Consider the following 26,731-nt stretch of genomic DNA (forward strand, 5'->3'; position numbering starts at 1 on the left):
GTCTACACAGGAAACGTGTCGGATTTCAATGCGGAAATGTTACGTGTTATACCTTTTTGCCGAGGATGAGTTTTTGAAGGCGATTAGCGATACAGACTGTGAGATGAGAAGATGCATGTGTTTGTCATTCTGGGGGTGAAATTGCAAAAAAAAAAGAAAAAAAAAAAAGGAATAATTATTTAATTTGGGACACATGTTGTAACTGTGCAGTCTAGGCACATGGCTGCTTGTGTTTAAAAAAAACAACAACACACATCCAGGATAAAGAAGATGACTGTGGTTAAATTTCCAGCATCGTACTGGTTGCTTCTTTGTTGGCTGCCATCTTTTGTCACCATCATCCCTCCCCAATGTTTCTCTTTTTTTTTTTTTTTTCTGTCTGTGGCACTGATCACACCCCATACAATCCAGGAAGCAGCAACATCCAGTGGATGCACCGACTCCAGAGGCGTGGATTCCCAGCACTGTCGCCTTCTTCAGGATAACCAGGCTCCTCTTCTGCCTTTTCTTTTTTTAAACGCGACCGTGCCCCCGCTGTGCAGGGACATGTAGCGCTAGAGAGAGAGAGAGAGAGAGAATATCTAATAAAAAAAAAAACCAAAAAACCAAAAACATGGTCGTTTCTAATAATAGCCAATCTTATTTTTACCACACCGACGCCTTATTGCATTATGGATGCCTTTGGAACGGTGTCCCTGCAAGATAGCGTGGGAATCTCTCAGTAGAGGCTGTGGCTGAGCACCCCGGTGGCTCGATGCGCCCTGCGTCCCGCCTGTAACCGCGAGAAGAGCGTCTTCCCATTCAATCCCCGGGGCTGCCTCCCCGCGTCATGGCCGTGGTGTGAGCGCGGTGGTGCTGCTGCTGTGCGTGAGGGGATGCGTTTTCTCCTCTGACCCGCCGCCGTAGACTTCGTTTTTCTCTCTTCCCCCCCACCCTCCCCTCCTGCATGCCGGATTGCGCTCCACGGGCGCGCTATGCGGGAGTATAAGGTGGTGGTGCTCGGCAGCGGCGGGGTGGGGAAGTCCGCGCTGACGGTCCAGTTCGTCACCGGGACCTTCATCGAGAAGTACGACCCGACCATCGAAGATTTCTACCGGAAGGAGATCGAGGTGGACTCGTCGCCGTCGGTGCTGGAGATCCTGGACACGGCCGGCACCGAGCAGTTCGCCTCGATGAGGGACCTCTACATCAGGAACGGCCAGGGCTTCATCCTGGTCTACAGTCTGGTCAACCAGCAAAGTTTTCAGGACATCAAGCCCATGAGAGACCAGATCATCAGGGTCAAACGGTGAGACACTGTCCACTTTTATTATTTCTGCACCCCCCCCCCCCCCCCCTCCTCTGGTATTGTTGTCTGGTTCTATTCTGATGCAATACATTATTTATCATGCTTCAGGCCTCTTAAATGAATACACACATCCTGGGAGCAACATGGCCTCCGAAAAAAAGTTAGCCGTGTTGATGGCGTGAGGGGAAGTTATGATCGCCACTCATGAATCGATTGAAAGTGAAATAAAACAGTCATATCCGTCTATTCATCGTCTTGATGGCGTACCCCCCCCCCCCCCCCCTGGAGCCTCCCTGGGGCCCCTAAATGTCCAAGAGCCTCCCCATCAAACAAAGAAAAAGAGGAGTGTTTTCCTCTTTCTTACGATTTGGCCCTGCCATCGTCCCCCCTCGCATCCTCTCAGCTCCCCCTCCGTCTTCGTGAGAGAAGCCTCGAGGCTCATATGGTCCTCATAAGAGCTCCAGCTGCGGCTCACCTGTCATACATCAACCCGCTGAACCCTCGCCCGGGTCTGATATTCTCTGTCTCTCACACATGACTAACTCTGGATGGGCTTTGATCAGTTCAGGCCATTACTCAACAAATCCACTGAGCTCATCCCATGGCAAGGGAGGGGGAGAGGGGGAGGTGGAAGGAGAACTGGGATCTGTCCTTTTTGGTCGTAACATATTGGTGTTTTTGGCTCGGGGGGGGGCCCTCCTCTGATTTGTTTAATGACACAGACAGAAACGCAGCCACGACCCGCAGGCACGCGAGTTGAGAGACGCTTGACGCGGAAAAGACCTCGGGTAGATCACGTCCGATAGATGTGGTGCCACGTCGAGACAAAAGGACAAGACACGAATGACAAAGGTCACATTTATGTCAGTGATGTACGCTGCGGTTGTGATCCTTGATCCAGTTTTATATAATTATGCAAAATGGTGTTTTATGGAGGATAGGTCACCGGTCGTCACACAGATGTGGCAACCAGTGACCGGCGAGCCGCCAAACTGGCAACATCGGATCTCTCCTGCTTGTAAAGTTCACATTCTCTTTGTATTTGTGACACATTTAAAGCCGCAGCCTCTCTATGTCAATGTAATAAACATGGCAACAAACAAGGACCGCCTCTTTATGGAGTTCTCCATCCTAATTGGATAAAGTGGGCAGGGATACCAGAAACTGTATTTTCTCTTTTGCTGCATGAGCGACCACCATTACTAACCAGACACTCTATAATAGTGGTGACTGTTGGAATAAAGAGCTGATTAACACTTATCATAATAAGAATAATCACTTACAGCAGCTTTAAACGATACGTTTATGCGCAAGTAGTTGAAAGTTGCACCAGGCTTGGAATACTTTAACAACAACGTAAAGTTTGGGTTAGAAATGTAAAGGAATAGGAATGTGAGACCAGCAAGAAGACGGTTAGCTTAGCTTAGCATAAAGACTTGAAGGAGAGGGAGCCAACTAGCCTGGCTTTGTCCGGGCTTCCGATTCAGAGGACTAAGATTTGTGTTATAGTCATTACATATGTGATTTGTGTGTGTGTGTCACTACATGCTACCTTTATAACGTATCTTAAACATATTTTCAATGATCCAGCAGCTGAATTTAAAACCGTTTCTGCTAACATTCGTCCACTAAATGTTCCACGCCATCTCCCCTCTTCTATCACATTCCCGTTACATCACAGCTGTCGTTGGAATCATCTGCCCCTCAGATGTGCTGCCAGTTTGCTAGCTAATATTTCCAACGCTAGCCGGCAAAAATTGATATTGCTAGAACTTGCGAGCAAACGTTAAAATTGCTAACGCAGGCTTACTGACATTAAAGTTGCTACGCTAGCTAATGTAAATGGTGTTAATGCTGTCGCTAATGTTTAGCTAGTGCAGTATGCTGGTGTAATACCATACAATATCCTTTTTTCCCCCCACAAACTGGCAACTTCCAAGACTCTTGATCAAGCTAGTGATGGCTCGGTCTTTAACGCGAACGAACTGACCTGATTCCCCGTTTCACTTCTCTCTCGTTCGTTCGTTCATTCTCACAGACCAGTCACTGTGTTGTTCACTGTTCAGTTATCAGAGTGGTGAGGAGGACTGAGAGCCAGCCAATCGTATGCTGGGTCTAGGACACTGTCGTCGAATTTTAGCCAATGAGAACCGTTTACATAAAAAAAACCCCATTTCATTTCGTTCGTAGCTCTCGTTCTCGTTCGGTTATGATTCCTCTCCTGTCATCCTCGTTCAGTTAGTCACTCGTTCTTGGCTAGCTGGCTTTAGCTGTTAGCTGCTAACTGTCGTGTTGTCCAAAAGTACACATAATCATGTAGTTGCAGCTATGTATTTGCCATGAACAGCTTGTTATGTTGACCGTTAGCATGATCGTTTGAGAACGAGGAGCTGAGAACTGTGCATTACAATCACCGCCGTTGTACCGGAAGTGCGACTGAACGAACGAACGAACGAACTACATGAACGAGTCATCCTGCCGAACTGACCGACAGGAACTGAATCTCGACATCGAACGATGAAATCCACCTCTAGATCAAGCCCCCTGGAGGGGCGCCAGGCTTTGTAGCCAACTTTCCTAGTGGCCAGACAGTGTAATTACATCGTACGTAATTTTTTTTTGTTTCACCATAAGTTTTTGGTCATTAGTTTTGAGAAAAAAAGAGAAAAAAGTTAAAGATGTAGGCCTACACCTTTAATTTACGGAAAAGGAGTAGTCCTCAACTTCCTAAGCTCGCCCACACCTTTAATCATTTCCCTTTTCTTATCTCCCTTGCTGTTTCTTCCATGAGTCATCTCTCTTGTGCAGTGTGCAGCTCTCATCAGTAAAACAACATCTGAAAAGTGCGTTTTATGACGTCACACGTCACTGTCATTCAGCTAACTGCATATTGTGTAATAAACGATCCATAATTTAACCTGCATGGTTTGGTGCAGTGCCTTGTCCGCCTCCATCCCCCGGAGTGGACTGGATGCTGTCGTGGCTCAGACGTCACAGGGCCGAGTGGAAGCGGGAGAGCGTCACAGCTGACGAGGCGCGGCGGGGACGGGTGCATGAGGGAACTCCTTTGAAACCCCCCCCCCCTTTAAAAAAATACTGCACCGCTGCCTTCAGCCACCCAGTGCGGCTGCCTACGCTGCATCAGTGTCCTCAAGTGTACGCCTATAAATATTTCATTCTTTTATTTCACACTGCTCTGGGTTTGACGGAGGGATCGCTACTGTATGTGCAGAACTGCAAATAAGTCAAACGCTCTCAAACGCGTACAGTGTTTTGGACTGTCGGGCAAAACAGGCAAATTAAAGATGTCTGCCTTTGGCTCTGGGAAAACTGGAGGGATCCTTATTGCATTATACCTGTCTCATTACACACAGGAAAAATGTCTTTGTGTGGATAGAAATCATACTTTGTGGAGAAAATAATGTCGCCAAGGATGGAGGAAGTCTTCAGATCATATGCAGGGAAATTTTAACTGGTTATATGTCTGAATTTAACCTCGATGGCCTACATACGCCAACTGGACCACCAGTAAGGACACTGGCTATTTCTGACGATCATAGTTACTGTTAATGTCTAAAAATCCATTAGTTGATTGATTATTTGGTCAGTACAAACTCAGTGCTCGTTTTGTCCAACCAGCAGTCCCTAACCTCAACATGATCAAAAATATTTTAAAAGATCAATCTAAGCCATGACATACATTTAAGCATGAAAAATGATTGTCAAAATAGCTGCTAATTAATGTTCCGTCCATCGTCTAATTGACTAATCGTTGCAGCTTTACCTCTTCTATATGCTGTTTGGTCATTTGATTTATAACAAAACGTCATATTTTATTAGCTTCATATGTTTTGGATGCAGAAACCTTTGTAGATTCGTGCCCACCCCTCAGAATGTACTGCAAAGAGAAAGGATGAGTCAGTCTTGTCAGTCAAGCGATGATGTCATTCAGGAAATGATCGAAACGAGGCAATAGACTCAAAAATGACCAAACTGTACTGTGTTTTTACACTGTCAACTGATCCTGAGTCTAGATCATTATTATTCATTAAAAATAGAAATGATATTTGTATTTTGTTTTTTTTCTCAGAGAAAACCCTGTAGATCTGTCCAGTGGTGCCCCCAGTGGGGTGCCAGGGGGCCGCAGCCCTCCAATACAATTCTTGGCCAACCCACTGGGACGCAGCTCTTGCTACATATTATAATGAAACCCAGCCTGTACAGCTCATTTCACAAAGCTGACTGTCCCAGGGGAACACTGCACAGTGGCAACACATGCATGTAATACCACTTTAAGTTGAAGTTTAAGTAAGGATAGGCTCACAGGGTTCCCATCTGTGCGGAAACAAGCAACACAATCAGCTCCTGGTCCCCATTAGCCGTCTCCAGGCGATCGGCCTCCCACCTCCCAAACTTCTTGCTGAGCCAGCAGCAGCAGCGGCAGCGAGCACCACACAGAGATATAGTATGTGCCCACTCACCAGAACTTAATGGGATTGTGTTGGGTGGGAAGCCAAGAAGACATCAGGCCTCCATTAGGGAGGCATATAAACCAGAATGCTTATGTAGTGCTCTCTGTGGGGGAAGCATGGGAAAGTAGCGCGATCCTATATGGTCCAGCTGTGTGTGGCGCAGGTGCCGTGAAGCCGCTGTCTCCTGCTGTGATACACTTCGTCTTTATTGTCTTGGTTCACATGCAGGAGGAGGAAGTATCAGTTAGAGTGATAGTTCCACCTCTTGGGAAATACACTTGAGAGTCAGATGAGAAGATTGATCCCACTCTCATGTTTGTACTCTGAATATTTCATTGGTTCCAGCAGCTAGCTAGCCTAGCCTAGCATAAAGACTCTAAAGAGGGGTAAGCAGCCACCCAAAGGTTGCGATGTGGGCCTGCTAGCACCTATGAAGCTCAACATTTAATATCTGTTTTGTTTATTTGTTCGTACAAAAGGGCTGTGAAAACATTGATTCCAAGTTTTACAAGAGGTTATGTCTGACTTGGCTGGGACTTAGGTGTTTTGGGGTTTCGTTTTGTCATTCGAGGCTAAGCTAACAAGCTGCTAGCTCCAGGTACATTCAGTATTTACTGTGCAGTCAAAAGAGCGGTATCGTTCCTCATTCCATTCATCTGATTCTTAGAACCAACAGTTTCAGTTTGGTTAGGTTTCAGCGAGGAAACTTTTTGGTCAGGTTTAGGAGAACTTTATGGTTTGGCTTGAAATAACTACGTTGACCAGTTACTTGATGAATCTGACGTTACTTAAAGCAACACATATGAGTCTTAGTCCCAGATTGTCAAATACCAATGCTATGGGTTAACGGTTCTGGTCCTCCACCATAAGACCCGGTTTGGCATTTGATTTCTGATTGGTATTTGACAATCTAGGCATGCAGGAGGCGTACCCCGCCACTCACCCATCGTTGACTTGGATCGACTCCGGCGACCATGCAACAGGTAGTTGGGTTACAGATGATGGATGGATGGAAAGAGATTCAAAAAACCTACTATCTTTTTGCATAAAGTCACAATTAAAAAAGGTTAAAATTGCTTGTTGGGCCCATCCATCTGTCCCTGACCTCTTTCCTATGTGGACTCTTTAAACGTCATCGCCTGACTTCCTCCTTTGCTGCTGGAGCAGTTATTGCGGCCACTAGAGGTCACTACATTACAAAAAACGTAAATACAGGTCTAAATAAGCTGCTTTCAAAGTCCACAGTTATGTTTTTTCTGATGAGGACAGCCTCCTAGCAACAAAAATCTGTATTAGACACTCTGCATGATGATATTTCTGGGTGTTCGTTGCATGTATGATGAACTGATGCATAATTTAGCTTTAAAAACACCCTCGCTGACATACCCCTCAGTAGATTTAAGCACCCCGCAGACTAACCAAATAAACCCCACGTCATCTGCTGTCTATGATAACAACATCTGGGTGTAGCCCTCCTCCCAATCTAATAATCTCCTCGCTTTGCATGTAAAGATTTATTGTTGCGTGTCGGCCCAGGAGGAGGAAGGCGCGTTCAAAGCGCCCGGGCTGCGTTTTCACGCTGCACTGATGCTGTGTCTAATAGCAGGAGGCGAGCATCACGCGCTGCTGAGTGGGAATAGGGTGGAGGGACCGAAACTACGTATCCCATGGGTGGGGGGGCTTTGGTGTAGGTGCAAAGCAACTTCCTGACCTCAGGCTTTTAGCGTTAACCATCAGGCAGGAGAGGCCTGGTTTAAAGTGTGAGTTAAGGGGAGCCGCCAGTAAAGTGCTGGTGAGACTGTGTGAAGCGCTGCACTATGCTTGCGTTAGTGTTTTTCGCCATTCTCCAAGAGCTCACTCGTAGCCTTCTGGCAGCTCCGAAAACACACATGTGCATCTACTTAATCCCAACACAACTTTTTTGGGTCTTTAAATCAAGGAACGGAAGAGACACGTGTTCCTCTCCCAGGTTGTTTCAGAGCCACGGAAGAGGTGAAAATATCACATTTAAGAAGCAAAGATCAGAGAAAGGTGTCAAAAACAAGCAGCGAATATGAAAATGTATCTCGTGTTCCCCATCGCTAAGCACCAAGTTACCACTCTGGTTTCTCTCGTTACCCCTCGGGAATGAATTATGTTGCTTTGATGCGTATCTGGGACTTTTCCAGCATTTAGATGGTTATCACCGGTAGCCATAACTCACAAACTGAAAAACAGAGATTGATTGTGATTCAAGTTCCTAAGGGATGCTGACGCAAGTGTAAAGGGGGAACTGACGGGGCTGTTTGTTCTGTGTAACCGTAGTTCTGGTAATGTGAAGACATTTTGCTCGGTTGGAAAAATCGCCGAGCCAGCGTAGCTGCGTGGGTCCGATGAAGAAAGCCATCCCGACGGCTAGAGCCAGGAAAATGGCGAGAAATTGCTATAAATTCAACGACACGAGTGGATGGGACGGATGCAGCTGTCTGAGCCGGCTTTCAGAAATAACAACCCCTGCATCAACACTTCTTCTTCAACTGACACGGCCAATGGTAAAGGTGCGGTTTCACACCGCTAACAGAGCGACGCTTTGATGAGTGGGTCCCCCGTTGTGTTTGTATCTTACGCACAGCGTGATCTACATATTTTCCAGTTTCGTGCTGTTCCACCGACGGTGATGACATGCCAGGGGAAACATAGCAAAGCACCAGGAAAGACGAGGAAGAAGAAGAAGACTGCTCGCCAGTGAATATGGACGTAAACAATGCAGAATTCAAAAATATTAGAGACATGTTTAATGAGGAGGGAAATGCGTAACATCCTTTTGTCTGTTCACAAGAAAAACTCCCGCCAGCCAGCTCCTGTAGCTTGAGACGGACCTGGAATTAGCACTCGATGCAGCGGCACCGGGCCCCGTTTGTTCCAATAAGCTGCTCAGTTGCACACGAAGCCGGTAATGTTTGACTTCCTGTTTGTAGAATTGCCCGGATCTTCCGCATGGCGGGCGCATCGTCTTCCCATAGACCACGCGTGATAGAGAAGCGGGTTGTGTCGCTCGAAGAAAAAGTGTTTTTGAGCCGGTGTGCATCATGTGACATCGAAATCAAATAGAAAATCAAAAGCCCACAGCCCGGCAGCTAACCAATCAAATTGGCTCCAAAGCCTGGTCGCTCCTTTTTTGGGTGCTTCTGGTTTTATATGTCACATGAGAGTGAGCACCACTCATTGGTTCGGGCAAGAGAAAACAAAACAAATCCGGAGAAAGACGGAACCCCCCCCCCTAACGATATTTGGACCTCGACACACGCTGGGAGAGGGAATTTGCGACATTAATAACGTTTAAGTTTCCGCACACTCCCGCTTGGGTTTGTTTTAGCAGAAAGCCCTCCTCTTTATTTCTGGCTTCTTGTGCACCACTGCACACAGAACAGCGGGAACAATAAAACTAATGTGAACTCCCATACTGCCCATACTGCCTTTGCATCCGCGGTAAAGAATATAAGATCATCCAGAGGAGCCGGGCTGCACCATTAAAGATGGAAATGAGGCTCGGGTTGTTTTTTTTTTTTCTTCTTTCAGTCGTAAAAACAGACTCCGAAGGGGCTTCTCCATCTGCCATGCAGGCCCTCTCTTTGTCTGTTTATCACAGGAATGTTTGCGGTTGTGTTATTATTGTTTCCTTGCCTTCTCCTTCCTATGAAGTGCCGTGGCGCTGCAGAGACGTTCGCTATAGACGCTTTGTTCTTCCAGCAGCAACACCCTTTGGGAGTTTTTAACACGGGCGTGGGCACTATAGGTTCCGTGATTTAGCTTTCTCCTGTCCGGTCGCCGCAGATGCATGCGTCGGGGCCCGACTGTCACACGGCGCGGGCTGCTCCACAACTGCTAATTAACAGCAGATGCGGGGAGCGCAGAGGCGGCTGCAGGGTTTGGAAAGGGAGGGGGGCTTCACGTCGGAGATGCCCGACTGTTCTTTTGTAGCTCGCGTGTTGTTTTGCCGCTGCTGTGGGGCTCGTGAAAGCGGGTAAGTGCAGTCACCGTAGCCATTTATCACAGCAGGTAGCCTTAATAAGGCTGCTGTGCCCCGAGGCTAAGTGGAAAATGTAGAGTCTTGTGTTTTGTTTTTTTGTGAGTTATAAACCCAGATTCTCTGTGTGTGGGAGGCTTGTGTGTTTGCCTTCTTCCCCCCCCCCCCCCAGCATTTGGAATAACACCCCGCAGTGGCGAAATGGCAGTAACGTGCGCTCCGAAAGGTCAAAGTGTGTACAAGCAAAAGTTTGTTTCAGGAGTCCGCGTCCATTACTGCGGATGCTGCTTTTACAACCTGTGGCTTTACACAAATGGATGCACGGATAATGGCTTCAAGAGCACCGGAGCTCTAAGCACTGTGAAAGCGCACGGCCTCCCTCGGCAAAGTCCTGGCCGAGGTTTTTTTCGCAGCAATATTGCAGAAATCAGCTCAGATTTTAACATCCGTATCTCCGTGTAATATCTTAAGCTGTCGGCCACCTGCTGTTGTCTGTTCCATAAATCCACGACCCGGCTCCTCTCCAGTTTCCTTTTTTTTTAAAACCGACAACAAAAAAGAAAAAGCTGCATATTCGTACGGCTCTCGGTCTCAGCCGAGCAGTCCGAACACGCTCCAACTGTGCTGATGATTCCCACGACGCGCGTTTGCCAACTCTAGTGCCGGACACAGGGAGCGAGCTGCCAATGTTTGTTGTACTTCTGCCGCTTTATATTCACACAGTATGGAGAGTAAAAGACACTTTAACGTGACCGCGGGTGCCGCGGCGGTGCATAAGTTACAGAGCAGATGCGTAAAGTAGTGGCGTTATACGGATGGCGGACAGGAAGCAGATTCAACGTAAAGTCACAAATGAATGAATATAGAGCTGAAGGTAAATATTTTCACTTTCTATGAAGCCTGTGTGTTTAATGCATTATGATTTCATATTTAAAATGAATATTTATAATGCATTCTAACAACAATCTGGACTTTATTTCGGAAAAACTTAGCTTGGCGGTCAGTGGAGAAAGACAAATCACTGTTTGATCGTGCTTGGATTGTGCCATGAACTACACAGGTGATGTTTTTCCAACTCGAAAGATAACAAGTCAAGAAAGTCATCGTTTGTTGTAATTCAAGTAAGATAGCATCTCGTCGACTGTATCATCATGCTAAGCACACTTCACCAACACCAACATGGCTGCCAACACAGCTCAGAAAAGGTAATTGATAAATGAAAATCCCATTTAAACTTGCTAAAATGACAACTATATATACACACATATATATATGTATATATATATATATATATAGTGGAGTGAAAAAGTACAAAAGAAACCAAAACAATCATTTTATTTCTTATCTAAAAGGTGACCGTGTAAAAAAGAAAAAAAAAAAAAAAGAAAAATAGTGTGAAAAATAGTCAACATTTCAGTCATGACACCATAGCACCCAATCTAACACACTGTAATATACTCCAATTGCCCTAAACATTGACTGACATTTTCCTCAATAATACATGATATCAGCCACGGGGCAACTTTTGCTCACGCTGCGTTGAGCGGCTTCAGTTTCTCCTCCATCGGCGGAGGAGGGAGCTGTAGTTTGATGCTTTGCAACCAACAGTCTCGATGCAAACTCCCCGCCCCGCCCGAGAGAAGCTGGCTCTCCCTGTGTCTTTGTAGTTATATATAGAGTTTCTCCTGCAAAGCTGTCAGATTGCATTTGTCTGCGTGGTGCTCTCCTTGTTCACACTTCACACCCTCTAGACTCCAGCTTTTCCAAACACACAGGCCGACGCGAGATGCTTGTCCTGCTGAGGTCAGCTGCTGTTTGCGTTGCGTGTGTGTGTGTGTGTGTTGTTGCAGTGCAGTGGCTGTGGGGAGAAAATGTCAAGCTGCAGGGGGAAGTCTCTGGCATTTGAGCGAGGCTCCTCTGCTGGATGGTTTGTGGACCAATTATGAAGAAATCCCTGACATCGTTTTGAACCGTTTCCCATTATTTTATTACCTTTTTCGAGGGCTTTTTTTTCTCACTTGTGAATCCCTCTGGGACGTCGGGAGTCGAGCTCGGCCAGAGCAAAGCGTCTCGCTGTCTAGCTCGAGGACATTTCAGCAGGTCCGGCAATGTGCGCTACACCTCTCTGCGCTCTTTTTCCCCGCCCTGCCGCCTGCACTCATTTCCTCCAGCACTCTGGACCCCTCTTTGGCTCAGTGAGACATTCGCCAGCTCTTTTCCACGCCTCAGCTCTTCTCCCAGCTGAGCGGCGTGGCAGCGCGCCACCAATTTGTAGATAAGAGCCCATTTCTCAATAGCACCAGCAGATCAATAAGCCCGGCTCTGAATGCACTTAGGAATGACTGATGGTCGGGGCTATTAGGTGGTCTGCGCCATTACCTGTAGTGAGAATATATACCCTCTGTAATTGACGTTCTGTAGTTATTTAATCAGAGAAAACATGAAGGGCGTCTAACTGAAATTAAATACCTGGTATCTGAATGAATTAGCCGTCTTTGTGCTGCAGCAACACGTTTGTGAGATGCCAATGTCAGTACATTTTAGAGCTGTATTTAGCATTTCTGCATTAAAATGTCTAAAAACAACTAGATCTACTGTAGATCATCCTAAATGTTAAAACCCAGAAAATGTACAAATTTACTCAAGATTAAGGGTGTGTCTCATTTTCTGCCACTCGCTTTTACTTCTGGAAGAGTTAGGTAGGAAGTTAGGAAGTCGCGTCAATAGATTCAGGATCCCTAGGTCTTTTGTTTTGATCGAGGCGTTTTACACATCGTTGCTTTAGCCTGGTAAAGCTTGTTCGCAAACAGTTCGCCATTTACGGTTCTCAGCGTATACGTATATACGTGGGTTAGGGTTAGTTATACGTTTACAGGGAATATCTGGGGCCCTTTGCTGCTAAATGCTCCAATATGTTATGGACGTGACGTGCGGAATGAGTTTTTTGGGGGGGCCAACGCCAACAACGCTTTAAGAGTGACAATGATGAACCGAAACGATAAAGCTGCTAACTAGCCCAAAGCTAGTTTTGGCTAAAACAGGCTAAAAGACACTTTAAAGAAGTAAAGATTCTCTGCTGGTGTTTTGCTATGAGCTCCCCTTCTCACATAAAAGTACTCAGTTAATCCTCCGTTCACTTATGAACAATGATTATATAGTCGCTTTAATTGCTTAATTTATTGCGACAACTTTTTCTACTTCAGTGTTCTCCATATCGAACCCTCCTCCCGTGAAACCAGCTCTATCTTGGTTCGAATTTATAAGACTAATATATACATTTTATGTCTTGGGTAATAGTTTTACTCGGGATTTAACCTCCTCTTTAAAATTGTGGCACTTACCCATTGTCTCTCATGTGTGATTCCAATTTACGCCAAAGACCGAGCAACCAGGTTGGGCGGGTTGGGTTTAGATAGCAGGCTGCACCGAGGAGCTCTGGAGCTGCTCTTTGGCTAAACTTATTGAATTACAAGAGAGTGCACTTTCCCTGTAATATTCATATACTTAAAATTTTGCCATTAAACTTTCCTTGTGGAGTTTTTTTGAAAAAACGAGGGCGCACAGGAAGAGCCGAGGCGAAATATTAAGCAGAAGAAATTGTTGTTATTTCGGAGGGACGGGGCTGGTGCTCGCGTCCCCTCATGTGGGCGCAGCACATTAGCTTTATTCAATTATTCAATAACCTATACCATTACTCTGCCCCGGCCTGGTTTCCTTGTATTGATGGGCTCGGATGGAGGATCGTCAGCCGCACGCTGAGGGAGAAGAAAAGCTTTCGGGTCCGTTAAGGCGTGCTTAGTGCATGATGGAGTTGATGCGGGGGTGCGGAGCTAATGATTTTAAACGAGAATCGGAGTCCATTAAATGTACAGTTTGCGTGCCGTGCTAACACGCGTATAATGTATCCAGGAATAAATAGAACATCGCAGCATTTAGAAGAGGCAGTTATTATGGGGGTTTTTTTTTCTTTCCTGATGACAGTGTTCTAATGGGACCGCCCGCTGATATTAGACGCCCGCGGAGTGATGGAGGCCCCCCCGGGAAGCTCGGGCTGAATGTGTTGATCCCCCTCCTCTTGCTCCATTGTGCATTGTTCAAAAAAAAAAAAACCTTATTGTTTCAGCATCTAACAAATACAGTATGTAGGCCAACAATGCACACACACACACACACATGTTGCCACTCAGTTCAGTCTCTCTCTGACTCCCTCCCGTTTTCTCCATCCGTACCAGGAAGTTCCTGTAGTCTCGGTTTGTAGCAAAACACACCCAGCAGGGGGGAGAAGGAGCTACATTTCAGAAGTACACTCCTCTGATTTTACTCTCTCGCTCTCTCATTTCCCAGGTACCAGCAGGTGCCGGTGGTGCTGGTGGGCAACAAGGTGGACCTGGAGGAGGAGAGGGAGGTGTCCCCCAGCGAGGGCCAGGCGCTCGCCGAGGACTGGGGCTGCCCCTTCATGGAGACGTCGGCCAAGAGCAAGACCATGGTGGACGAGCTGTTCGCCGAGATCGTGAGGCAGATGGACTTCTGCCCTCTGCCGGACCGGAGGGAGACCTGCTGCCCCGCCTGCAGCATACAGTAGCAGCCCGATGGGGTCCGCCGGAGGGGTGATGGATGGATGGATGGATGGGGAGGGCGGTTAGAAAAATTAGAATGCAAATGAATTCATGTTAGATAGATTGATGGTGGAGGGGGTGTGAAGGAAAAAAAAAATCCACTCCCTCTAAAACTGTTTCTACCTGTATCTAGCAGCTGAGGCCTGCGCTGTGGACGAGAGGCATTCTGGGAAGTGTAGGAAATCAGAGGCAGAAGGTTAAGGGAAAATTTTATGTTCAACATACATCACTCCTCGGACACAGGGTGGATTTTCCCTCGAAAGAAAAAAACAAAACAACAACACTTGACCTCCCACGTTCACCACCGCCCTCCTGAGACAAATTTTTTTCGGGGGTTTTCCCGAAGGCAGCACGGTGCCAAAACCATCTTAAAAGCCATCGACGAAGAGGATCAGAGTGCTAAATTCTTTCGGGAAACCAGCCATAGGCCCGAGCAGGGATGGAAGTGTGCTCAGCAGTTTTATCGGTCCTGTTTTTCTTCTGCTTGTGTCTTTCTTTTTTTATTTTTATTTTTTTTTTTGCACTTTCGGGACCTTTTTTTGACAGTGCAAGACCAGTCACCAAGTATCTGAACGGATGTGTCAAGTAACACCACTGTGAAGGAGTCGTACTGGAAGGCAGTTTTTACAGCAGGCCCGCCTGACTACGAATGAATGAATAAATAGCTGAACGAATGTTTAAAAAGAAAAAAACAAAAAAACGCACCTTTGGGGAAATTCATTCAGAAGATCCCAAATGTTGACATACTGTGGATGACGCGTGCATGACGTTGTACTGTCACACTGACATCGAGTACAATCAAACTCACCCAAAGAGACAATACCAATCAGTCCGCTGATCAATCATTCAGTCAATCAATCAATCAGTCATTCAAACGTACGGACACTTGTCTTTACACCTTACAGATGATACAAATGCCTTGTTACATTGTATGAAGTGAACATCAGTGTCAGTGTATAGTTCATTTATCTTAAGTCACATAAGATATGTTAGTGGTTCAATGTCAGAAACACTTATTTTCAACAAAAAATAAATCTTTATGCACAAATGTGTCGTGTGTGTTTATTGCCGGCTGCTAGTTTTAACGAAAGTGTGTTTTTTTTTTCCTCAGTTTGTTAACGTATTTCCTCCTGAGTGTAATTTCCAACTGTGCAGCTCCCTCTCTCCTTCTCCTTTAACCTCCAGAGGTCGCACGATTAGCGCTCATTGTTAAAAGAGCCTTTCAGCTTCGCTATTTAGCGGTTATCTGGCTCTATCTCTGGCCCCGCGTCGATGTGATTTATGATGTTTTGGTCCTGCGGCGGCGTTTTCCTGGCCCCGGCTGCTTGCCATTAGTGCCAACACTTACTGCTGATTCTGGTCCTGCAAAAAAAAAAAAAAAAAAAAAAAAATCCAACATGCATTTGTCAAATTCTGAGTGCCATTAGAGTCCATTAGAGGATGAAATTGGGGACATGTGAGACCGTAGAGCCAAGATCATAACTTTGGATTCCATCCAATCAGCATAAGAGCAGTCTTTCAACACTTGGGAATTCAAGAGGGACGCCATGAATATGAAAACTTTAGTACACGTTCCTATAATAAATCAAAGTTTTCTACAGAGACATATGATGTTGTAGGGACTGTCTTGAATAAAATGGTGCTGACAGAGAGGATGATTTTCTCTCTGTCCACAGACTACAATAATTATTGCAGTATTATTCCTTTACATAAGCTTCACTGAAACGGCTACCAACGGCGACACCTGCTGTCAGAAACCGGAACAGCACCAAAACCTCTGGGCCACACGGACCATTTCCAGCGACTGACTTCCGTTCCTGCACGGACCTAAATATTAGTTGCACACTAAACAGGCATGGCGTCCTTCAATCAGTGGCATAAGTGACAGACGTTTATCTGTTTGCCCTCTGTATCTATCTTAAGTTATTTTTTGTATGTAGTGGTAGAAATATTCTTCACAATGGCGACCAGGACCGTGTGTCAAGTGCTCCAGCGCCGTGAGTAGATTAATACTAGCTATCGTAGCGTTAGCATGTGAGCTAGCTAGATTAAAATGACAGTTTGTAGCTGTATATTGCAGTTGGGTTCGGATAAATAAACCATTCAACAGCAGACACTTTGAATTGACACAGCAAGAGAAGCAAAATTAGTAACATTTATGATGGCTTTTATCATAAAAACTGTCCTAGTGGTTAATGTTGAAGCTAAATCCACAATACAAGGACACCACATAATTTACCTTATTAATAACGTTACGTCAGTGCTTTTCCTGCCATAACAGATTACAATGTCTGCCGTGGTTTTAAAGTTTGTTGAAAGTTTTAAAATGTCTTATGTCATATCAGGTCGCCTTGTTAAATCTTAAATACCGCAAAAGTTAGCGGACACCTTTTAATAAGCCTTAGTAATATTGGTTAGCTAGCTGCTTGCTAGCTCAGGTTTACATACTCGAAGTAGGGTTGAATTACTGTACAGCCTTGCAAAAAATATATTGAAAAATGAAATTTGACAACCTGTGTAATTACTAGCATGTCTTCAGATAGTCTAACCTTAAACTGTGTATTAAACTGCACTGATTTTCAAACATGGTGTCCGGAAAGCTAACGAAGCACGACTGTAAATAACCTTAAAAACACCTAATTTATATCTGTCAATATTGGTAAAGTTTGCAAACAGTTTATGCTGACATGAACTATGAAGTTAGAGCAAAGACATATCATGACTTTTCCTTCATATGGGTCAAGCATCAAAAACGCTGGAGCCTACACTTCCCAGAATGCAACTTAATAGCTTGTTCGGTGCCTGTGTCTCAAATGAAATACAAAAACAGGCTTTTTAGTGTAAATTGTAGGCCGAAGCCCCACTGTTTTGTAGGATTTGTAGTCTCCAAGTGTTTGACACGATTAACTATTAAGTAACGACTTTAAGTAACACCAATAACAAATTGGTTTGAAAAATGAAATGAGCAGTATGGTGCCATAGGGAGGGAAATTCCAAGTTTCATGATAAGAGAATTCTCTTCCATCCTTTCAGTCCCTTTTGTTCCTCCTGCGTCACTCTTTTCTGCTTGAATCCATCCATCATCCATCCATCCATCCATCCTCTCCCCCAATCCAGGCTTTGCCTCTGCCGCAGCGGCCGTGCGTCCACCGGCGGCTGAGGTCCGCAGCCAGCGCAACGCCATCTTCTCCAGAGAGCAGGACAGGCAGAGAGCCCTGTACCCTCGCATCGAGAAGATAGAGGTGTCCGTGCAGGGCCCGGGGCTGGACGGCACACTGCTCATCATGAACAAAGGGATGTCCACTCCACTGAGCTGTGCCAGACGTGAGTAACAGGGAGTGTGGATGCAAGATTAATCCGGAAATGTGTCGACGCCCACAACTGAATTAAAAACATAAACCTTGAATCTTTGAATCCCTTCAGATTTTCCCACAATGCACCCTTCTTGTAACCACTTTAAAGTCAGGTCAACTATATGAATGCTTTTTTTTGGACTCAGATGAACTCCTCTGTGTTTCCCCTCAGACCTGACAGAGCATCATGTGAAAAGCTCGGCGCTGGCCCTGGTGGACGGGGAGCCGTGGCCTCTCCACCAGCCCCTCACCCACTCCTGCTCGCTCACTCTACTCACATTTAAAGACAGTGACCCAACGCTGGTTAACCAGGTACTTCTACATCAAAAAAAACGCTTTAATAGGATTTCAAATTCTTTGCATCTCCTCCTTTTCCTTTACAGAAACACAACTTTAGGTGAAATAGGTAATTGTTACGTATTTAATACATTTTGCATAGCCGTGTTACATGTCTGACCATAAAGGACAGGTTGCTATTTTTCAAGTTTATCTTAATACAACACTGACATGTCTATTATACATCCACAGTGTTATTGATTGCTCTTGTTTTTAGGGGCCATAAAGAGATCCCTTCCTCTGTTCTGTATTTCTAATGGGGGATAAGTAATAAGGGACAAAATCTGCGATCCTTCTTCTGTGAAAAAAATATTCTTTATGTCAAACAAAGTTTTTATGAAGCTTTGGATGTCCGAGTCAGCCGAATATTGTAGGCATCTTCGAGCTGAGAGTAAAACAGGCCGAGAGGAACAGTACTGCCCCTCTATCTGGTGAACTCTGGATGTCATATTTTCTTTGCATAAACTTAAAATGCATTCTTTAAGAGAGTGAAGACTGAGGAGTAGGAGGGATGTCTTTGCAGCTAGTGTGACTAAGGGTGACTATTACATTGAGTAATAACTCTTTAATTATACCTATGTGAGTATTCTACCTGGGGAAAAAATGGAACCTATCCTTTAGACATCAACTATTTAGGAATGAATTGTTTTTTGGGGATCATGAAGTGCTCTAACTGAGATATTTAATGTCTTGGAAAAGTCATGAATGTGTACAGCTGTCCACTGTATGTATCCTGTGGGAATGTTCTTTACAGAGACACTAGCGTAGCTTAGCCTGGGGTGTATGTATGTGTATGTATGTGCCACCATCTGCACTATGAATAAACATGATACGAACCCCCTACAGCAGAAACTGTTAAACTCAGACATTTCTACATCAGCCTGATCTTTCCGACTCTCCTGGGTGTCAATTTTACCAAAGAGGTCGACAAATATACTGTTCACTTTTGTGCAATCCAAGCTCCCAAAATGCTTTTCTGTGAATTTTTAAATCTACATCTTATTAGAAAAGTCATTGAACGACATCATTAAAATATTCATTCAGCGTGCCCTTTTTTTTTATTTCCCCTCAGGCTTACTGGCGTTCCTGTGCGGCCTTGTTGGGCCAGGTACTGGAGTCTGCGTTTAAGGATGACTTCACTGTGGAGCTGCTGAACACACCTGAGGTGCCAGGTAGAGGAGCTCCTCCATACGTCTAAAATATACCCTGAAACAGCCAGCAGATAACTGTAGGATTTGGCTTAAGTCATCAGTGACCGCTGCCAGTAACTTATTGAAACAGAATTAAAAAGGCTAACTAAGATGCTGAGTCTGGTCCTTGCCTGATAGCAGATGGACAAATGGAAAAACGTTTTTAACAGATGGGTTTGTTATGTTTCTGTAAAAAACTAAATAATTTAGACTGACTCAACATAAGCGCTTTGGGTTTCTTCATCTAACAGTTTTCATGTGTTTTCCTGCAGTCACGTCAGGAGCCTTCTGCTGCGACGTGGTCCTCGACCCTCAGCTGGACTCATGGACTCCTTCTGAGGTGTGTGGTCTCTGTGTGTGTGATGCCTCTGTACTCGTTACTTGCATGTTTGCATCTATTTTCAAACATTTTCCTGAAAATGGTTGATTACAATTCCAACCATTAGGGGTCAGCATAACCTGAAGATTTTCAGCTGATGTTGAGTCAGTGCTCTTTTAGTTTCAAATACTGGCCTGTTGTAGATCACAACGGCTTAAAAGGTTGTGTCCTTCACAAGTGACAGGCACTATAGTGAATAAGCTTTGAGTTGGTTAAAATGGATTCCAGTGGTAACAGGAAAAGCAAAGAATATCAGATAAAGAAAGTTCTGCTCGCACTCAGTCAGTCATGCAGTTATTATTTCTGTATGGTGCTTCATCCTCTTGTTAAACTCCTGCTTAATTCTGTCTTTCGCCATATTTTGGCAGAAATACGATCAATTTTATTGGGTATTAAAGTATCTCATATGGATTTTTGTCTTTATTTAAATGTGTGTTTGTGTTAGGAAAAGAGACAGCTGGTGATATTAGTTTTACCGTCACCAGCAGATGCAGGGGAGGAATGACTCAGAGCTTTTCTTTGTTGCTTCGTGCCACAGATTATTGCACTCCTGCATTGCTCACTGTTCCCGATCTTTTGTCAGTGAAAGTTGTTTGCAAACCAATATTGATGATTTTTTTTTTTCCCCCTTCTACAGGAGTCGTTGCGGTCTCTGACCCGAGGGGCCCAGCAGCTGATCCACCAGGACCTGGCTTGGGAGCCTCTAGAGGTGGCGCCCTCTGTGGCGCTGGAGGTCTTCTCACACAGCAGGTAGGTGGGCTGACTCCCGGTCAGTCCTCACTGTCACTGATACTCTTTCATAGCTCTTTTCACTGCCTACTGGCTATTTTTATACCTCTCCTTCACTTCACACCTCTTTCCTTCTTTGTAGTTTGCATGAGTCTCGTTGTTTCCTGCATTGTCCCTCCACAGTGTCCTCAAAAACATGATGACCGTTGTTGAATTTCTTCTGTCTGTCGTAGGATTAAACAGGAAGAAGTGGAAGAGAAGGCAGCACAACACGCCAGAGGGAAAGTGATGCTCTACAGGTGACTTTTCATTCACACATTTTGGTTTAAAACTTAAATTCTGGCTTCACGTTTCCAGTGTTGTGTCAGTTTCATGTATATTTAAAAGAGAGAATGTATTTTGTCCCACCTCTACTCCAATCTTAATCATTTACCGCGTGTCTTCTTTTTGAAGATGTGGTGATCATGTGCTTCTAAGTGGGAATCCCCTGGTGGCCAGGACAGGCCTGTGCTCCCAGTACGAGGTGACGGCCCTCCACAGTCTGGGACAGGGACCGCTTGGCCTCCACCGTCGAGCACAGGGCCTCTCGCTGCCTCTGCAGCTGCAGGTAGGGACGTGTGTGTGGAACATGATGACGTAACGGCACCCAAACACTGTATGTGTTGGACTGTTTCATTTTTATATATTCAAATCTTGTTAAAAATCATTTCTATTGATTTCAGTTTTATTGGGACAAGGATTTTACAGTAAAGTTGATTACACCGCGGTTTCTGTAGCTTAAAAAATGTCAAATTCAAAGGTGATTATCGGTGTGAAATGTCATCTGCTGGCACCTTCACAGGATTCAGTGTCACCAAGGAAAAGTCACTTTATTTCTGCTGACACATATATTTAGCAGACGTGTTTGCCTCAAGATTATTAATAAAAGCGACATCGCTATGGTAGATGTCATATATTACAACTTGTTGTTCTTTTTTATATCAAAGCTCGTCCTGCATGATAACACAGAGAAAGGACTTCATCTGTGTCTGTTAGTCACGTTGTCATCTTCTCTGCAGGCTCATCACACAGTCTGGAGGAAACTGAGGCAGCGGGCAGAGAAACTGGTAAGAACAACAGTTATCTCCCTTTCCTACCTCACACTGTTCCAGAGGCAGTGACATCAAAGCCAGAGCACCGAGGCCAACTCAGGGAAGGAGGGATGTCAGTGTTTTGGGGCAGCTGCTTGGTCTAGATGCTGGATTTTATCCAAATTAGCGCCTGGTCCGCAGCCACCCTGGCTGCCGCCATCACTTCTGATCGCACAAAGTAGCCAGAGGACCGGATTTAACGGCTGTTTTTTTTTTTATTGTTTTGCATTCATATTTTGGCAAAAAACAGAGCGAGCAGACTCAACATGGGCTGCGGTGTTGAGGAAAAAGGCAGGTGTCGTCCTCGACGTGAAGGACAAACCGCTGCTTTCAGAACTCGACATCAAAGACGCAGCCGCTGACACAAGATCCAAGGAGGAAGTATTTTTAAATCCTTCCAGGTTCAAGGCTCATTCTACGACGTTGTACATCACAGATTGATGCAGCCGAATCCGCTCTGTCTGAACATAACCAAGTTGGACTGGAGCGCTTACAGAGACGCATAAATTCTTCCAAATCAAACTAGGCTACGAGTTAATTTTGGATGGAGCCATCTAGGCGAAATATATTTTGCTGCAGCCTTTTTGGCATTCTCCGTGCATCACTGATTGCGTAATGATAAAAAAAAAAAAAAAAAAAGATGTACTCATTAATAGACACACTTGATTTGGCAGCTGATGACATACAGTGCTCTGTGGCCTACATTTTATTTTCTCGGAGTGTCGGTTATTCCGGGAGTTGAAATAGCACTTTATGAAAGACAAAAAGTGTGGACGTCAGAGTTGGAGCCACATTAAAAACTGGGGGGGTATATTTGGATCACGTCTTTCGGGAGTTTTTTTTAACAAGCGCAGGATTGGCGTGCTGCGGGAGCTCTGGGACAGCTTTACGGTCCGAGAGGACGCTGTTCCATATTACCGTCTGATGCGTTACATGTTTGCCGTGTTGATCGTGCACTCGATATGTATAGAGGGCAGTTGTTCTGTCCTTTCTTGTCCTACGTGTTAACAGAGCATCGCCGCTAATCAGCAGAGTAGCTATAAACTGAACCGGGATCAGTGCCTCTCTGAAAGACATTTATACAGCAGTATTCTCAGTATATGCGGCCACATAAAGCCTCAATGCACACGATATGCCTCTGAGATGGTTTAGAATATCGTGGATGTTTTTATTCCGTCTATAAAACCACAGGACACTTGTTTGTCTTCTGTACAGCGTTGGCGGGTAGAAAGAATTGTTGCAAGGACTAGACTGAACACGCAGTCTGACTCATGGGCTCATCTGTTTTCATTTAAACGCAAGACATGAAGAAAGATTCAATTGTCCTTTTTCGTTTTTAAAGGCGTAAAGTCCGGGCTTTGTCACTTGCTATCCGGAAACACAACATTCAAAGCAGAGGTGTCGCAATTCTTCAAATCCACAGCATTTGATGATTGTTAGACTCTCATATCTGGATTCTTCATATCTCATACCTGAACCCTCATGGCTCTGTGCAGGTTTAAACAACATTCGGCAAAACTGAAGATTACAGGCTTTCACAACAAATACCACTCTCTGTTTCAAAGTCTGACCATCATCCGTCATCACTAAAAGATCTCTGAAAAAAATAGTAAAGCCAACGTTTCCAACACGGTCGGAGTTGCACGCAGGACGAGTGTGTGGCAGGCTGCCGGTGATCTAACTGTGTCGTCTCTTAAGTGTTCTGTTTTTCATTTGGACACGTGCGAGTGGTTGGCGGGCACGGAGGGTAAAAGCCAGAAAACATGCTGTCACTCGCCCGTGCAGCATACGATTTCAGCATATGACAGAGAGAGATAATGTTTCTCGGTTCACTAAAGATTGATGTTAAACAACTACAGCAAAGTCAAATTGGGCAAAAAACTCAAGTGATAACCAGACGAGTTTAGCCCGAATATCTTAATCATTCCTGTTATAGGTCAAACTAAAAGTGAGCTCTTCCAACATGGTGTTAGTAATCTTGTGTGTGCAAAGGATGGTCAGCACAGCTATGCAAAGCTGAACTCTGCAGAGAGTCGGTATACTGTGCCTGTTTACGTCTTTCTTTATTCACCCCTCCTGAAGAACAAGGGAAGAGACTAAAACCAAAACAGTTTGGTTGCAGAGAAATCTTTTTGTTGTGGCTCGACTCGGATTAGAAGTTTCAGTCGGGACTCATTTCTTATTGCATCTGCAGTTTTTTAGCCTTGGACTACATACATCATTGTTTTCCATTAGATCCAGATGGACAAAAGAACAGAAAAACAAATCGAGCGCGTTCCTGTACGGCAGCCAAACATTTCAGAGACTGTTTTTTTTTTTAAAGAGACATTGATTCAGCTCTGTACTTTTCAGGCTTGTTGTAATGCATCAGATCCTCTGTGCGACGGCTGTGCAGAATTCGCCAGAAAAACGGGTGTTTGAAAGCAGCGTGGCGTGGGCAGGCGCATTTTGTAAGCCGGCTGCAGGCAGTAGGGAGGCATGTTCCCCGTCTGCCTCCAGCTGGCGCTCAAAACACAGCCGCCCACGCTACAAACAGATGCCTCCACGCCCCTCTGTAGAGAAAGTCCTCTTTAAAGATGAATTTTAGTTTTTACTTTATTAAACACAAAACAACAGACAAAATGTTGGAGACAATAGTTTACATAATCTTTGTTTTTTCATACAGGTTGAGGTGTCAGGATTTGAAGAAGCAGCTCCACCCTCCCAACCTGACCCCGCCTCTGACCAGCCTGTTGTAAAGACCCCTGTGTAACCTTCCACACACACATATACACACATGACATGTATCTGACTGTACCCTTTGTTCAATAAATGTGTAAAAAAAAAAAATATATTTGACAAATCACTTCATGTATCTCTTGCTTATTCGAAACAGCTTTAAAGTGAAGGGAATCTTTCCCGTGACTTCACTGTTGTAAAAAAAAAAAAAAGTGTTCGTAGTTGTCGCGGTGTGTTGAAAAATGATCTTAAAACCACGCGGGGGAGGGGGGGGGTTAGAGCTGTTCAGCTGATCGCGGGCATGTTGGAGCGAGAGAGAGAGAGTGAAAATGGAAACGCGTGGATGTGCGCTTGTGTGTGTGTGTGTGTGTGTGTGTCAGCAGTTTGCTTAACAACAAAAGCGAAAGGGTGTGTGTGTGTGTGTGTGTGTGTTGGACGAAGGTCAGGCAGCAGTGCAGCTGTTTGTGTCTGTCACTCGTCAAACAGGTGGCCCTCAATCCTCAGAGTGTGTTGTGAGTCAAGTGTGAGAAAGTGTGAGCGGGGCCGAGGATCGGAGCCATGAGGCGGTTTTCCTTTTCCTTTTTTTTTTTTTTCTTTTTTTTTTCCCAGGATTCCAGGCGATTTGACACATTAGACACAGCGCTCCCGGTTTCTGTCAGAGATCACCCTGTGATCAAACAAACCCCCGATGCCGCTTGACTGCATCAGGAGTGTGTAGAGATGCCCTGTAATACAGCCTCTGATTGTATTGCAGCACTTCCCACTAATACAGCTTTTAATGGAAACGATACAAGTTCTGATTTATGTTTAATTGATACTCACTAAGTACAATCTTTGTAGTTTCCTGGGTTCTTTGGTTTCTATTAAGCCATTAATAAAGGGTCATAGGTACTAATATTCTAATAATCAACCAATTGTGCAGAAACAAATGGTACTGAAACGTTTTAAAATGTCAATTAAAAGTCTATGAGATGACAAATTCCATTATCATCAGGAGGAATTTGAGAATTGAGATCTGAGCCAACAATTCTGAAAATCAGTTAATTGTTTTAAGTCATTTATAAGCAAATTTGCCAAATGTTCTCCGGTCCCAGCTTCTCAGTTGTGAGAATGTACTGCTTTTCCTTATCGTATGTGATGGTAAACTGAATATCCTTGAGCTAAACAACATGCTAGTAACAACCTAAAGAGCAATTTCCACTACTTTCTGACATTTTATAGGTCGTATGTTCAATCTAAATCAAATAAATTCACTGGCGGACTTAAACGATGATATCCTCCAGTTGCTGCTCTGCTTGTGTGCTCGACCTCCAGGTGCCTTCAGACGATCGATATCACACATTATGAGTGTCCTCTCGCTCTCTCTCTCTCGGCCAAGATGATAGAATGTAGCCGGTCAACGGAGGATAAACACCAGACAGAGATCCTTGCGGAAAAAACTTGGTCTTTTAATGACTCGTCTAGAAGGAATCGGCAAATACGTTATGTAGTGTAGTGTATGAACGTAAACACACTTTAAAGTACCAATAGTCTTTTAATAGCGCAGTGCTGTTAGCCCAACATTTGTGTAATGGTACAGGTGGTAACCGACAGCTGCTAATGTTTAATGATCACCAATGACAGAAAGGAAATTGAGTAGCGCAAACAGACCCTCTCCCCTTTCTCCCCACCCCCAGTTGTACGCTGCAGATCACTGTTCGACATTCGAGCCCCTGCCACAATGTGTGTCTTAGGACCAACAAAAAAAAGTGAATGTTGCCTCACGTCAAACCTCAAGAATCACCTTGATGTTCAGATTGTTTAAGACGCGTTCTACTTCTCAATGACAGGGGAACCTTTTTCCCCCGATCACAGTCCAAATCCTTCATGGACGTCTGGAGACCGAGCAGAGCCTGGGGGGGGGGGGGGGGGCAGAAAAGTTAGCCGCTGTGCAGCTGTTGCTCCCACTCAAGCATCTTAGTACCGCCACCACTACCCCCACACCAACACACACTGACAATGTGCGAGACACACCCAGGGACATATGCCTCGGACTTAGAAGCCAGTCACACCGCCAGCACCCGATTGAGATGTTTGAATCGGTGCCCTGAATTCCTCGCCGCCGCTGCTGCTGCTGTTCTGGCACTCGAGAGATGTTTAGGAACGCCTGGTGCGCGCCCGCGATGCCGCTCGCTCAAACATGATTAAATTTGAATAGCGACTAAAACACTCTGGAATAATGCATTCCAAGAAATGAATTCATAATGTGTGGCTGTTTTCCATTCCACGAAGTCGGCGAATGCACCCTAGAGGGTTCCCTCATTTAACTTCATAGTGGAAGGGACTGACGGAAAGCAAGCGTTTGTCGAGTTCAGTCTTAATGTAGGCCAATCCGCTGTTGGGTCCTTAACACCTGCTTAGTCAATAGTAATTCACTGGGGAATCATTGATCAGCTGGATTCCGGTTAATGAAACAGTTCTCTGTTCTCCGCGCTGAAGAACTGCAACAATTAGTTGGACTTGGCATTATTAATC

At 45.0% G+C, this 26,731-nt stretch overlaps 2 protein-coding genes across 2 annotated transcripts; both read left to right on the forward strand.

The window, feature by feature from the left end:
* Positions 1-388: 388 nt before the first annotated feature.
* On the forward strand, positions 389-15,430 carry LOC115576797 (ras-related protein Rap-2a-like). Its single transcript, XM_030409366.1, has 2 exons — positions 389-1,288; positions 14,111-15,430. The coding sequence occupies exons 1-2, from the start codon at positions 975-977 to the stop codon at positions 14,346-14,348; spliced, it is 552 nt and encodes a 183-aa protein (XP_030265226.1). The 5' UTR covers positions 389-974; the 3' UTR covers positions 14,349-15,430.
* A 758-nt stretch (positions 15,431-16,188) lies between these two features.
* mrpl39 (mitochondrial ribosomal protein L39) lies at positions 16,189-24,344 on the forward strand. The gene is made up of 10 exons (XM_030409362.1): positions 16,189-16,379; positions 17,500-17,706; positions 17,908-18,047; positions 19,144-19,243; positions 19,534-19,601; positions 20,278-20,390; positions 20,603-20,668; positions 20,823-20,976; positions 21,428-21,475; positions 24,165-24,344. The coding sequence occupies exons 1-10, from the start codon at positions 16,343-16,345 to the stop codon at positions 24,249-24,251; spliced, it is 1,020 nt and encodes a 339-aa protein (XP_030265222.1). The 5' UTR covers positions 16,189-16,342; the 3' UTR covers positions 24,252-24,344.
* Positions 24,345-26,731: the final 2,387 nt, after the last annotated feature.

This window comes from Sparus aurata, chromosome 24 (assembly GCF_900880675.1).
Source record: "Sparus aurata chromosome 24, fSpaAur1.1, whole genome shotgun sequence".
NCBI lineage: Eukaryota > Metazoa > Chordata > Actinopteri > Spariformes > Sparidae > Sparus > Sparus aurata.